This window comes from Ursus americanus, chromosome 23 (genome assembly GCF_024610735.1).
Source record: "Ursus americanus isolate L20-20 chromosome 23, mUrsAme1.1.p, whole genome shotgun sequence".
NCBI classification, from domain to species: Eukaryota; Metazoa; Chordata; class Mammalia; order Carnivora; family Ursidae; genus Ursus; species Ursus americanus.
In genome coordinates, this window is record NC_142149.1 from 3,869,436 (window position 1) to 3,884,295 (window position 14,860).

The 14,860-nt window shown below is 52.5% G+C and overlaps 1 protein-coding gene across 3 annotated transcripts in view; it reads right to left on the bottom strand.

Moving 5' to 3' along the window:
* Positions 1-3,541: 3,541 nt before the first annotated feature.
* The window catches only part of TNRC6C (trinucleotide repeat containing adaptor 6C), a 147,953-nt gene continuing 136,634 nt past the window's right edge, over positions 3,542-14,860 (bottom strand). For all 3 annotated transcript variants that reach the window (XM_045814438.2, XM_087854041.1, XM_087854042.1), the window contains 5 exons: positions 13,943-14,059; positions 11,536-11,730; positions 10,584-10,654; positions 9,871-10,010; positions 3,542-6,522 (listed from right to left, as the gene is read on the bottom strand). In XM_045814438.2, coding sequence (XP_045670394.2) covers positions 6,162-6,522; positions 9,871-10,010; positions 10,584-10,654; positions 11,536-11,730; positions 13,943-14,059 — 884 coding nt within the window. In that variant the 3' untranslated portion in view covers positions 3,542-6,161. The remainder of the gene's footprint in view (positions 6,523-9,870; positions 10,011-10,583; positions 10,655-11,535; positions 11,731-13,942; positions 14,060-14,860) is intronic.

Sequence of the window (14,860 nt, forward strand, 5' to 3'; positions counted from 1 at the left end):
GGCAGGGTGGGCCACGCCACAGCTTGACGGTTGCCCCTGACCAGCCTGTGCCCAGGGGACTCGCCCCTGTGCAGGTGTGCCGGGCGGACAGTATCCAGGGCGATGAGGCCACAGTGGTGATGCTCAGTGGTTATGAGGCCAGGGGATGTGGACAGCCACGCAGTTTCTAATGAGCCATGGGGAGAAGGGCCTGCCGGGGAGAGGGGCGGCCCGCACCCAGGCCTGGGGCAGCAGGGGGTCTGGCTGCCTGTGGCTGGTGGTGGGGAGACCCCAGATCCTGCCAGGCTTTTTGAGGATCCTGTGGGATGCTGTGAACCTGAGAGTATGGGAAGGCGGGGTTCGGCTGTCACAGCCCCAGCGTGCCACGTCTGCAGGAGCTGGGCCAGTGGCCCCAGGTGGGGAAGCAGGATAAGAGAGCAGTCATGGGCCCCACTGCTCCTCACCCTACAGAGGGATCCAGAAGAGCAAAGCTCGGGCCTGGGCGAGGCCGTGGGGAGGGTCAGGGCAAACCCACAGTGGACATACCGCCCAGCACTGGCCATGCCCCTGGCTGGGCCCATGCTCACCCAAACTGTCCCCTTTCCGAGACGGTCTCACGGGGGTAGTCCTCTTTGGCAGACAGGCAGGGGCGGGTGCCATGTCCTGATGAGGCCCTGGAGGCTCACCGGGCATCACCAAGACTTCTGTAGGTGGGGGACGGTGCCCTTGGTGGCCCCGACAGCTCAGGATTCCTGGGCTGGTCATGGCCAGTCCCCGGCAGGGTGCTTTAGAGATCTCTGCAAAGAGCTCGTGCTAACCCCGGGCGGCTGCTCTTGGCTGCGTCTCGGGGCACGAGCACCACGGGGTGAAGCCGGGTAGGAAGTCCGGAAGGTGTGAGGCTGGCCAAGGGCTCTCTGGGCCCCTATGCCCTTCCTGCGCCTCCCTCTGAATGGTCACAGATGCGCTGTTGGTTGGAGGGGGGCACTTCCGGGTTGGATGGCCCTGCCATCCGTGTCCCCTGCCTTGCAGCCCCTGTGAGTCGGGACAAGCTGCCTATGACGAGTGAAAGGCTTGCCCTCTGCACGTTCCATCACTCACTCGAGCACGAACGCAGGTGCTGCTGTCGAGGCGTTCGGTGCGTGTGGAGTACGCACGGCCGCGGACTCGATTATCCCCAGTGACCTGTGTGGGCCTCATCCAATCAGTTGAAAGACCTTAATAGCAAAACCTAGGTTTTCTGAAGAAATTCTGCCCGGGGTGCAGCCTCGCCCGCCCTGCCACCGCGTGAGCCGGCTCTCCCGGAGCCCGTCTGCCTCCTGTCTGCTGTTCCTGACACCCGTGTGGCCTCGAGCTCTCGGCAAGCGCATCGCGCCGTGTTCCTCCTGCGATGGAGCGTGGGGAGCGGGCCCGGATTCTGACTTGTTAGCGGATGGCCTTGGGCGGGTCCTGTGACCTTGGCCAGCCCAGCTCCTCTACCGTGCTGAGCACCATGCTAGGCCTAGAAGTTTTGCTTTAAAAAGAGAAAGAGGGGCGCCTGGGTGGCGTGGTCGGTCGAGCGTCCGATGCCCGTTTTCAGCTCAGGTCATGATCTCAGGGGCTGTGAGACGGAGCCCCCCATCTGGCTCCACGCTTGGCGTCTGCTTCTCTCTCCCTCATCCTCTCCCCCTGTTGCACACACTCTGTCTCTGAAATAAATCTTTTAACAAAAAGGAAAGAGAAAGTGAGCTGTAACTGCCGAACGAGGCCAAGCGAACTCCTACGGCTCCTGCAGTGCCCGGGAGCGGACGCGGCTCCTTGCGGCCAGTGACAGCTACTCCGCGCCCTGCGCCTCGGCCCGGCCGCTCCGTGGAACCCAGCAGGGGCCACCCCCGGGGATTCCACTTGCCTTGGTTTGGGAGGTGTCCTGGCACTGGGATTTTTAAAAATTTCCAGGTAATTCTAACGCACAGAGGGGCTGAGGACCAGCACTCCACCCGCTGCAGCATCTGACCCACGTCTCCGAAGCCCAAGGCACGACTGCCCGCCTCGGGCGCGTCTGCAAGCGCGCTTCTGTCCTTCACAGCCGGCCTGTCAGGCCGCATCTCACACAAGGGGAACCGTCACCCGTGCTCCCGCCGTGGCGCGATGCGCGGGGCTGGCGGAGTCATGACGCCATCGGGATTCCGGTGTAGGTTTTCCTCGCTCCATCCCGACCGCGCCGTCCCTGGGAAGAAGCTTCTTGAAATGCCGGTCTCCATTTCCGCTCCCGCCAGCGAGCAGGTGTTCAGGCGCTCAGCTCTCGTCTTCGCCCCGCCGCCTCTTCTGGCCTCCGCGCTGTTCAGACGGCCCTCTCTCTGCCTCGCCTGCTACAACCCGCTGCGCACCCTTGTCGTCTTTGCCACTCTCCCACGGGGTCATCAGAACAATTTCGTAAGAAGTGCGGCTCCGTACGTATTGTTTCCTTGATTCTAGACACCGAGACTCCTTGGCTACCGAGCGGTCACGCCAGATCTCGGTTTACCTTGTGTCACCCACCGGTCCCCCGCTTTCCCCAGGGTGTCAAAATGGAATCCGGCCTCCTGGGCCCAGGGCTGCGCCACCCCCCGCAGGAAGCCTGGCGCGGCCTTCGGATGTTCTCGAGGCCCTGCCCTTGTCCTCCCGGGGAGCAGGCGCTCTCTCGCAGTAACTGCACACACAGGCACCTGCTGGGCGGAACGCCTGGTGCTTTGCCCACTGTTGACTCCCTTTCCTCCTTGCTTTTCGCTTCTCCCGACTGTGACCCTTTCCGCGCTGTCCTTTGTGACTTTCCAAAGAGGCTGGGCAGAGCCAGGAGTTCGCCACCTTGCCCCAGCACCCTGGTCCTACCCTCTTGATAAGATGCGGGAGAGTGGAGACAGAGACACTCGTTCTGGCGGTCTCTGAGCAAGGGGTCCCAGAGGACGTGGCTTGTCTCCCAGAGACCGTCTTTACAATCCTGGTGATCAGAAACACTGACGCTCGCCGAGCTCATCTGAAGTCACGGTGTTTGGAGTAGCCTGAGAGCCACTGCGGTCTGCTTTCCAGCTGCCACCCGAGATGCCACACTGAGAAAGCCACTGCTTCCTGCAGTGCCCTGAGTTCTGCTCTGCTTGTGCGAAATGCTTTGTGAAAGCACCTTTCATGGGTTATTTGAGGATACTTGACAAGAATAAATGAATAAAATGTCCAGGAAACACAGAAGACCTTCATGATTCTCTTTGGTCCAAGTTATTTCTGAGACCCAAACTGGGTCATGGATGACGGAGCCACGGTCCTTGGGCGTGACACTCGGCCCACGGGCCCTGGCCATGTCTCGGACGTGGCAGCGGAGGTGGGGAGCTCCGGCGCTCTCCCGCGCTTCTCGATGGTCAGCGGTAAGCTTTCAGCGCGAGCTGCAAAGCCACAGAACACATGATAAAATTGTAAGCCAAGCGACAGATATTCAGAGCTCATCGAAGGACCTAACACAGACTCTAAGGAGATCGTGAGTCAGGGAACTTGTTACAGACAGCAGGACAGCTCTCTCCCCCAGTACATACAGAGTGAAAATCGATATATCCATCTGTGAAAAATAAAAAACACATTTATTTGAACAGCCAAGAAAAAAATTGCAATTTATTAAGATTCAACAAAGCGCTGTACTTCTGAAAGCAACTTCCGGTGCGTGTTCTTCAACGACCACATTCTATGAGGAAAAACGTTAAAAGCCACAAACTTGTTTTTTAATCTCAGAGTTACAGACATCTTTAATTCAAAAGAAAAGGTCAAAAAAAATCAACAAAAAACAAAAACAAACAGAGTCTTTACTTCCATCCCCAATTTTAAAATATCAGTTTTCTACAACTCGATGCTAAGCGGCAGCACGGAAAGCCGTCTGGTGCGCGCGCACGCGCGCACGCACGCACGCATATTTGATATACATACGTGAGCGTATATACATCAAATATATGGAACGCACGTAATGGCAATGAGATGCTCTTACTCTGAGGAAGGTTTGTTTAGCTAAATACACGACAACTTGAGAAAACAAGCCTTGACCCAGTTTGTGCATAGTTCATGGTCCTCTGTAAAACCAGCTTTTGTCGATCTGCAATTTTGCAGGACCTTTTTTTAGTTTTTTGTTCTTTTTTTGTTTTGTTTTGATAAAACCATTAAAAAGCTAATTAAAAAAAATGTAATGCACAAGTTTCCTGATCAAGCAGGCAGGGAGCACAATGTTCATATATTTTTAAACATACTTGAGGGTATGTTACTCCATTGTCTGTCTTTCTTGCAAAACAATCAAAACATTGATCATTTTTAAAACATAAAGCAATTTTTAATATATAAAGCACTCTTCAAACATCTATTTCTTTTGAGTCCGTTATTTGGTAAATATGTAACTGCTACACATTAGAGATTAGGTATTTTTCTTCTTTGTGTTTTTTTCCTTTTTTCTTTTTTTTTCTTTATTTTTTTTTGTTTGTTTTTTAATAACATCTTCAGTGCTAGGAGTCGGGTTACAAAATACATGAAATGGTGTGGAGCTGCCCCTCGGGAACCCTGGCTTTCCTGAGAGCGCATCCGCATGTGCAAGACAGTGACCACAACGTCTCGTCACCTCGACGAAGGGGGACAATCGACAGTCCACAACGATGGCCGGAGGGAAGCGACGACACTGTTCAATCCCAGAGCTCTGAAGTAGCGTATCTGCATTCTGAAAATAGGTTTCTTTACCACGGAAGTCTCTTTTTTTTCTTTTTTTTTTTTTTTTAAATTCCTTTTTAAAATTTTTTATTTTAAAGTCTGAAGGAGAAAAAAAGGTCTGTAAACAGGTGGGAGCCCTGAGCACGGGCCCCTCCGAAAGCGGTCACCACCCACGTCCGAGTGCTTGTCTCCGTTCCCCCGCGGAGCCGTCCGCTCTCCACGGGGACCTATGGCCACAGTTCTGCAACAGCTGTCTTCTCGCTCACTTTCTATTCCACATGGAAACACGGTGCAATACTCTGGTAATCATTTTCTTGCATTAGTCCACAATAAAAAGCCGCTAAAGGTAGGTATACATATTATTTCTCCAGAGATATACACTGTAATTTTTAGACGCAATAACAGAGTCCTTGAGTAAACATTTACACGTGAATTGTCACCGGCCCTGTCCTATGAATTCTCTTTCATGTATAGGATTAGCAAAAGGAAGGGCAGGGACACTCAGTGCAAAGTTAGAAGCTAATAATAGTAACAAACGTTTGACCAATGCGCCAAAAAAAAGCATATACTGAATAAAAGGGAAAACCCACAGTTAAATCCCTCACGCACGGAACGCATAAACACAGAAAGTGTGCACACGCGCACACACGCACACACGCTTGTTTCCACACACACACGCACACACACACGCACATAGGCTGTGAACTCAGAAATGTTTCCTAGAGCCTGTTTCTGCGCACTGATGTCAGCCTGGAAGTGTAGAATTCGACGCGGCAAGTGTTCACATTTCCTTATTGGCCTGCTGGATTCAAGTATTTGCATGTTTGATATGTCTTTTTTTTTTTAACTTTTAAAAAATATTTTTTGGGATAAAAAAAATGGCATGAAAAAGTAATGAAACAAGGGTAATGTGCATAGGCGGACCCGTGGGAACAGAGACAGGCTGCAGGCCGCTGCCTCCACGCAGCTCGCCGGTCTGGGCCGCCAGGCCCGCCGCGTGGAGCCCACGCTCTGCGCCCAGTGATGGACACCAGCTCCCCCTGATTACGGGGTCCGCCTCTGGTAATGTGCATAATCGTCACAGGCTCGTTTTAAATAGGCTTTCTCGTCTCCCTCCCTCCCGCCCCCCTTGATAAAATAACCCTTTCCAGCCCACAATCTGAAAAGTGCCCTTCATGATAGAACTATTCTAAGCAGCTTTTATACTTAAAAAATCAAAACGACAACACGCCATACAAACGTAAGACAACACCAAATAAAAAAGCTATGAGGAACATCCTGTCGTTAGCATGTGACACTGACCAAGGGCAGCCCGCACTGTCTCGTGAACAGTTCGCAAGGACTGCGGCCAGGGTTTGTCTTCAGTACTGGACAGAGGTACTCAAAGGGCTGCCGGGCTGCTCAGGTCAAGCGGGGTGCTCAGCGCCGCCCGGACTGGAAAGGGTCAGCTTTTTCTTCCTAGTGCTGATGATTGTGGCGCCCACGGGGTCCTGTCGGTCCTAGATGGATTCCCCGCTGAGAAGGTCGCCAGGAAGCAGAGTGTTCAGCGGGGTGGGGCTTCCGATCACCCTGCCGTCGTCACTGCTGGGCGGGCCCCACAGGCTGCTCGAGTACTGGGGGACCCCGCCCCACAGCAGGTCACTGCTCCCTTTGCCTGCCAGACACGGGGCGCTCCAGTGGCCAGTGTCACTCCGCACCAGGCCGTGGGAGCTGCCCGCTGCGCCCAGGCGCGTCTGGCCGGTGCCGGTGCTGGACTGCCAGCTGGAGGTGGGCGGCAGTGCTTGGCCTTGGGCTAAGAAACGGTTCACCTCTTCTTCGCCGGCAAACTCGGCCAAGATGGTAGTGTTTCCCAGAACACACCTAAAAGAGCAGGATGGCAACAAAATTAAGAGCTGTTTTTTTTGAAAGACTAAAAAATTTGACAGAGCTTCAGCTAGACTAAGAAAAAAACAGAGAAGACTCAACTAAGTAAAATCAGAACTGAAAGAGGAGACATGGCGACCGCTACTACGGAAGTACAGCGCATCCTGAGGGGCTCTGAGAACGACCATGCCAGCGAACCGGACAACCTAGAACGGACAATTCCCTAGAAACAGATACCCTGCCAAGACGGAATCATGAAGAAGCAGAAAATCTACACAAACCAGTAACGAGGAAGGAGACTGAATCAGTGACCGGAAACCTCCCAGCACAGAAAAAGCCAGGACCACATGGTTTCACGGAGGAATTCTACCAAACATTTAAAAGAGAATCAACACCAATCCTTCTCAAACTTCTCAAAACACTGAAGAGGAGGAAACACTCCTGAACTCATTTTATGAGGCCCGTGTTATCCTGACACCAAAGCCAGATCCGGACATGAGACAACCACAGACCAACATCCCTGATGAACACAGATATAAACATTCTCAACAAAATATTTAGCAAATTGAATTCAACAGCACATAAAAAGGATTGTACATTCATGATTTAGTGGGATTTATCCCTGAGATGCAAGGATGGTTTACCATTTGCAAATCACAGAGTGCGACACATCACGCTGATGGAGTGAAAGATTCAAGTCCTCTCGTCTCAGTGGATGCAGAAATAGCATTTGACAAAACACAACGACCTTTCATGACAAACACCCTCCAAGAACAGGGGACAGAAGGAACATGCCTCTGTGTCAGGAAGGCCATCCGCACACGACACACACAGAGCTAACATCATACTCGACGGTGAGAGGTTGAAAGTGTTTTCTCTACGGTCAGGAACACGACAAGGATGCCTGCTCTTGCCATCTCTATTCCACACAGCACCACAAGTCTTAGCCAGAGCGATCAGGTGAGACGAAGAAATGAAAGGCATCCAAATCAGAAAGCAAGAAGTAAAATGGTCACTATTTGCAGATGACGTGAGCTTATATAGAGAAAATCCTAAAGACTTAACCAAAAACACTGTCACAAGTGATCAATGAGTTCAGTGAAGTTGCAGGATATAAAACAAACAAATGAAAAACAGCTGCCTTTCTATGTACTAATAATGAAATACCTGAAAAAGAAATAAAGAAAAAAAAACTCATTTATGACAGCATTAAAAAACAAGAAAAGGGGCGCCTGGCTGGCGCAGTCGTTAAGCGTCTGCCTTTGGCTCAGGGCGTGATCCCGGCGTTCTGGGATCGAGTCCCACATCAGGTTCCTCCGCTGGGAGCCTGCTTCTTCTTCTCCCACTCCCCCTGCTTGTGTTCCCTCTCTCGCTGGCTGTCTCTCTCTCTCTGTCAAGTAAATAAATAAAATCTTAAAAAAACAAACAAACAAAAAAACAAGAAAATACTTAGGGATAAATCGGACCAAGCAAGTGAAAACTTTGTGCAATGAAAACTAAAAGACTTAAATGAAAGAAACTGACGGAGATACAAATGCAAGGTGACCCAGACAACACAAAGCCGTCTGCAGGTTCCATGTAATCTCTACAAAAATTCCAGTGGCATTCTTCACAGAAATGTGTATGGAACCACAAAGCCTCCAAATAGTGCTAGCGATTTTGAGAAAGAACAAAGCTGGAGGCATCACACTTGCTGATTTCAAACTATAACACAAAGCCATAGTATTCAAAACAGAATGGCACTGGCAAAAACTTCAGACACATAGACCAGTGGAATAGAATAAAGAGCCCAGAAATAGATCCCCATGTAGACAATTGATTAATATTTGACAAGGGCACCAAGAGCATTCAATGGGGGAAAGAACAGCCTCTTAAACAAATGTGCTGGAAAAGCTGGAGAAACACGTGCAGAACAGCGACGTGGGTGCCTGTCTCCCACCACGTACAAAAGTTAACTCGAAATGGATTAAAGACTTAAACATAAGATCTGGAACCATAAAACTCCTGGAAGAAAACAGGGAAAAAGCTCCTTGACATTGGTCTTGGCAATGATTTTTTGATAGGACACTAAAAGCACACGGCTGCCTGTCTGGTTCGGCTGGAAGAGTGTGTGACTCTCGATCTTGGGGTTGAGTTGGAATCCCGCATTGTGTGTAGAGATTACTTAAATAAATAAAACTTAAAAAAAAAAACAATAAAAGAAAAAATCAGTAAGTAGGACTACATCAAATTAAATATCTTCTGCACAGGAAAGGAAACTGTCAGTATAATGAAAAGATAACCTATGGAATGGAGAAAAATATTCACAAAGCATTTTTTGATAAGGGGTTAATATTCAAAATATATAGAGAATCCTATAACTCAGTAACAGCAACAACAAAACACCCGAACAACCTGATCAAAAGATGAGCAGAGGAACTGAACATTTTTCCAAAGAAGACATGCAGATGGCCAACAGACACACGAAAAGATGCCCCGCATCACTCAGCATCAGAGAAATACAAATCAAAACCCAACGAGATCTCACCTCACCCGTTAGAATGGGTAGAATCAAAAAGACAAAATAGGACAAGTGTTGGCGAGGATGTGGAGAAGGGAACCCTTGCTCGCTGCTGGTGGGAATGGAAACCAGTTCGGCCACTCTGAAGGTAAAAAGAGAACCACCGCGGGATCCAGCCACCCCGCTGCTCCAGTGCTGTCGCTGAGTACGTCCACGGCACGCCTTAGCGAGCGCGTCCTGTAGCAGCGGGGGAGGTGGCTGGAAGATGGGTCATGGGGCTGGTGCTAGCTGGTGGACAGAGTGTCTTCCCACAGGCACTGTGCTTATGTGCACGCTCTCAGGGGGCCTGTCCCTGGTGGGGGGCATGGCCACGGCCAACTCCGCAGAAGAAACAGGTCACGAGACACCTGCCACGGTGTGCATCGTGGCCTGCCAAATCCCCACATGGAAGCTCCAGCCCCCAGCCCCTCAGCTGTGCCCGTATTTGGACACGGGTCTTTAAACGGGTCGTGAAAGTAAAACGAGATCATTAGTGGACCTAATCCACCACAACCTGTGTCCTTCTGGGAAGGGAAGTTAGGACACACACACTCAGACTGAGAGGTGACCATGTGAGGACACAGGGGGAGGGCAGCCGTGTGCAGACCAAGGACCGGAGCCCCGGAAGGAACGGACTCTGCCGACACCTTGGTGTCTGACTCGCCGCCTCCAGAACCCCGAGGCGATCAACGTCTACGTCTGCGGTGCTTTCTCACGGCTGCCCCAGGACACTCGCACAGCACCCCGAGCCCAGTGCTGCTGGGGCCGCAGCCACGGGGCAGCCGAGCGGCGGCCAGGAGACGTACATGTGCAGGGACTTCTGGGCCTTGGCGGCTTCCTCCTTGGAGCTGTAGCGGACCACGGCGTTGCCTTGAGTCAGGTTCAGGTGGAATGTGACGAGGGGCCCGTGCTGCAAACACAGCGTCCGCAGGGTAGAGCCGTCGATCTGATTGAGGAAGCAAAGGGGGCGGTAACGAGCTTCCTGGGACTTCTTCCACGACATTCTTCAAAGAAAATGTATATGACCCGGGTGTACTAACCACTGGGAAAAGGTCCGTCTTTAAAAGGGCTTAGCATATGTGACTTTATGATTTTAACCTCTTATGCCTTGTCATTTACCATGTACTCTTTAATCCTGGATGTTTCAGTTATATTTCGTGAATTCCCTCAATCAGGAGAAAAGAACCCATTTTGGTTGTGACCTCCCCAACCAGCCACACAGAGCACGTGGTTCCTGGCAGCCCTGCGGCCCCTGACCCCAGGAAAAGGGAGCACAGGACAAATGACTATTGAGTCGGTATAATTGAAGGCAAGCAACTGTTTAAAAGCCTCAAAAGAGTAAAAAGTAAACAATTCTCCAAGAATATGGGCGTGTCTGCCTATGGCTGCCCACGCCATCTCTGGGCCCCTGGCAAGCGCCCCCAGCGCAGTGGCCAGCATGCATCGGGGGTGGCGGGAACCCCTCTCGGTCAAGGACTGCGCCCGCCCGCTCAGTGGCCCCTACGGTGGGTGCCCGTACCTGGGGCGTGAGGTTGCGGAGGACGAGCCAGCTGCTTGTCCGTCCTGAGGTGTCCGTGCTCCAGGCGGAACCTGCACGAGCCAGGGGAGAGCCCGGTCAGCACGGCCTTCGGAGGCTTCCCGCCCACACGTGCAGCAGCACAGACTGCCGCTGCACGCTCTAGGCTTTTCGCAACCTTCGAAAACCTACATTATCTTTATGGTTGATGAACCCAGCCCCACAATTCCTGCAGACGCCCTGGGGCGGGATGACAGCCGGAGGACGGCAAAAGCTCCTGTCTCTTCCTCTGCCTCCACGTGGGCCCCTCAGAATCAGAGCCCTAAGATGCTACGTGCTGGGGCAGCAGACCTAGGGCTGCAATGATGGGCCCACAACAATTTTCAAACTATCTGCAGCTGGTTCCAGCCTCAGCTTCTTACACTCCCAGCACATGTCTTCCATGGCCGCAGCTCATTGGAGGGCACCGGTGGCGGCCGGCAGAGCTGTGGCACCAGGATGCGGGCCCTGATTCACACTGGGGGCTTGGTCTGGTTTCTGGCCCGGAAAGCCCTTTGCTCCAGTGAAACGTTGTGGAGAAGCAAGTATCAAAGTGGAGATCGAGCCCCTTGTGCTGGTTGAAAGTGCCTGCTCTAAGGGCCCAGCGTGGCCCCTGGAAGGGTGCTGTGCCAGCGGGACCCCTGCCTCAGGGCAGACTGGCTGGATGCTGAAGCCCAGGGCGGAGGCTGAAAACCATGGCAGCTGGAGCGCTGGGCCCACACATTGCCCCAAAGAGTCTAGGGCCCCTTGGCCCCTCCTAGGTCCTCCTGGGTTCTAGGGGAGGGGACAGCAGTCCTTACAAAGGAGCTAGAGGACAAGATGACAGGCATATTCATTCCCTAAGGGACAAGCAGAGCAGGCCCCGAGCCCCCGCGCTCCCCCACCTGCCCCATTTGCACGGAGAGCAGATGCGTACCCGAGGAGTAAGAGCTGGTCCAGCCGAGGGGACTGGCTCCCCAGGTCGAGGAAGGCTTGGGATTGGTTAACCCTGGAGGTGGCCTTGTGGGTGCAGTAGTGTTTCTGGGCACCTTCCACAGTTCATGAGACAGAGAGGCTTGCGTGTGGGAGGCAGGGCCAGAGGACCACGTCGATTTAATGTCTGACAGTTTACCTAGAAAGGCAGGGAGACAGAGCACAGGCATTCTTGAGACAAAGAAGGAAAGTCACTGCAGTGTTTGGGGAAGTGTACACAGTGCTCTCTGGCACCAGCAGACCGCGGGATAAAAAAGAAACACCAAGTAAAGCACCCACATGAGAACCACAAGGTACGTGCTCTCTTGAATTCCTGCCCAGAGACCACCTGCCTGTGCCCAGGGCCCAGTGGAGGCCTTGCCAGGACTTCTGATACTGAACTCGCTGACTGTGCCAGAACCAAGTCTGCCGCTGAGAAAAGAGCCAGCACTTTTGTAGTCTGAGGTTAAAGCTAACTTATCGACATATCCTACTGGGACAAGCTTATACTGGAACACACTAATCGAAGTCAAAAGCCTAACACGCGTAGATCCTTTACACTACTTCTTTAGCTATCAGTCCCTTTTCAAGGCAATGCCCCCTGACAACCCGCAGCTTGGAGACGAGCGCGCCGGGCCACACGGTAGAGATGGACGTGCGTGGCCCAGCTGCGGGAGCTGAGCACTGGGCATCTCAGTACCTCCGCTGGGTGAAGAGTGTCTGAAGGCTCTTCGGGAGGAAAAACCCAAACTGGTAACCACTCTGAACCCCAGCTTCTCCTGCGCCCAGGGCTTGGTTGGGATGTGCACACATGTGGGCATCTGCCACGCCCGCCGCACCCGCCCACCACGACCAAGACAGGAAGTGCTGGCGGCTGGGTGGTCGCTGTCGCGGTGGTCCCTGGAAAGCACTACAGCGACCAGGCTAACACAGACACTGCATGGAGCTCCCCTCCAACCCGAGCCACCAGGACTTCAAACAAACAAACAAACAAACAAACAAACAAACAAACGCTAATCTTAACAAAGGTGTCATTGATCGGAAAAGCAAAAATGCTTTAAAAACTGCTGGAGACACAGGGAAAATGATTTAATTCCGCACCTTCTCTTTAGCTAAATGATCATGGAAGTATTAAGGGTCTACATACATCTCCTCTGTAAATGTCAGGAAGAATAAACATTAGAAGGAATGAAATAATCCAGAAGCTTTCTCTGTTTTCAGTAAGATGCTAAACTATACGTTGAGTCATTATATTTACACCTGAAACTCAATGTTAATGACACTGGGACTAAAATAAACTAAAACAATAAACTGACTACGGAGTGGGGAAAAGAAAGGGTGCTGAGCTTTTTCAAAACTGCTTTCTTGCCCAGGTACTGGTACTAAGGGAATGCCATCTTTACACTGGTTTCAAAAGGTCTGAACGACAAGGTTTGAAGGAATACGGAAATGTATTTGCAGAAGTCTGTAAACAATAAACACTCCTTCTCTAAGATTTCTGTCTCCTTATAAACCCGACACGTGTCTTGTCAGCGTCTGGGCCTGAATCTCTTTATATTCTTGTTTTAGAATTTTCAGGTTCAGATTCCCCTGAAGTTTTTAGGACAATTCTCCTCTAAGCCTAAAAGAAATGTCTTACTTCAAAAACTTCTTGAAGTCTGGGGCGCCTGAATGGCTCAGTTGGTTAGGTGTCTGCCCTTGGCTCGGGTCACGATCCTAGGGTCCTGGGATCGAGCCCTGCATTGGACTCCCTGCTCAGCGGGGAGCCTGCTTCTCCCTCTCCTGCTATCCCTGCTTGTGCACGTGCTCTCTCTGTCAAATAAATAAAATCTTAAAAAAAAACCAAACCCGGGGCGCCTGGGTGGCTCAGTCGTTAGGCATCTGCCTTTGGCTCAGGGTGTGATCCCAGAGTCCTGGGATTGAGCCCCACATCGGGCTCCCTGTTCCCCTGGGAGCCTGCTTCTTCCTCTCCCACTCCCCCTGCTTGTGTTCTGTCTCCCCTGGCTGTCTCTGTCTCTCTCTCTGTCAAATAAATAAACACATACATAAATAAATAAGTAAATATATAAAATATATGAAAAAAAAACCAAAACAAAACAAACCAAAACTTCTGAAAGTCTAGGGTAACAGAGAAATAATCCGGGCGGGAAGTGGCCACACTATCTGGACCTTCTCTTGTCTCCCCCATCAACTTCCCCATCCTACAGCCACACGCCCTTCACGACGACCCCGCAGAGGTAATGTTCCCATTCCTGCTGCACACGGCAGGGGGCAGAGGTGCCCGGGCCCCCTCTCTGTCACACCCCATGCCCTACCCCCCCCCGCCCCACTCCGGGGTGCGTGGGCAGATGTCAGGAGAAGCCAGTGTGTACCTGCGATGCTGGGCGCGGGCGCGATGCTGCTGAAAGAGCGACCGTAGCCGGAGGCACTGAGCGGCCAGGCACTCGAGGAAGGCAGCGCGGCACTCTGAGATGACGGTGGGGAGGACCCTGCAGAAGCAGACACGGCGCTGAGAGGCGGGCAGTGGGCGTGCTGGGGCAGCCACCGAGCTTGGCGGTGTGACAGTGCCACCCGCCAAGAGAGAGGCTGACCATACAGGTGTGACGTGATCAGGGCCGTGGCCAGGGCAGGCAGACCCAGGCTGGCATCCCGCTTGGATCCCAGGGCCCGGGAGGCAGAGGCCCGGAGGCGGCAGCAGCCGCTGGGAGGCAGGGTCTCCAGGAGGCGAGAGAAGAGGATCGGCGGCAGAATGCCGAGAACGCCACCCAGAGTGTGAACCAATCGCGTGGACTCCCTCCCATGTAGGATAAAACTCACGGTACAGGGCACTCTCCATTTGTTCACACCTCAAACAACATCCACAAAGTTAAAAACCAAGAAACACCAAGCTTTTTGTTATACATTTTACTGCAGAAAGACCAGCACTTCATTCTGTCTCAAAATGTCTCAGGTGTCCACTAGCTCCTGTCCGAGCCTCTGCCTCGTGACACGGGCATGAGGCAGAGCCCCATGCGGGGAGCTGGAGGACTGTATCCCCAACCGCAGTCCCTTCCCGTGAAAATACCTGCTCATGCACCTGGGAGGGAGGCTGGGGGTGTGTGGCCGCCCGTGTGAGGCTCCCAGCTGTCCGGCATCTCCATGTGACCCTCCCCCAGGCTTCTCTGAGGAGAGCAGGGAGCCAGGGAATGAGGAGGGTGAAGCACTGTGGACAGTTTGGATTACAGCAGGACAGAATCAGAGCTTCTCCGATTCGGAAAGTTATTCCGCCAGTGTGGAAGCTGGTGGGGCAG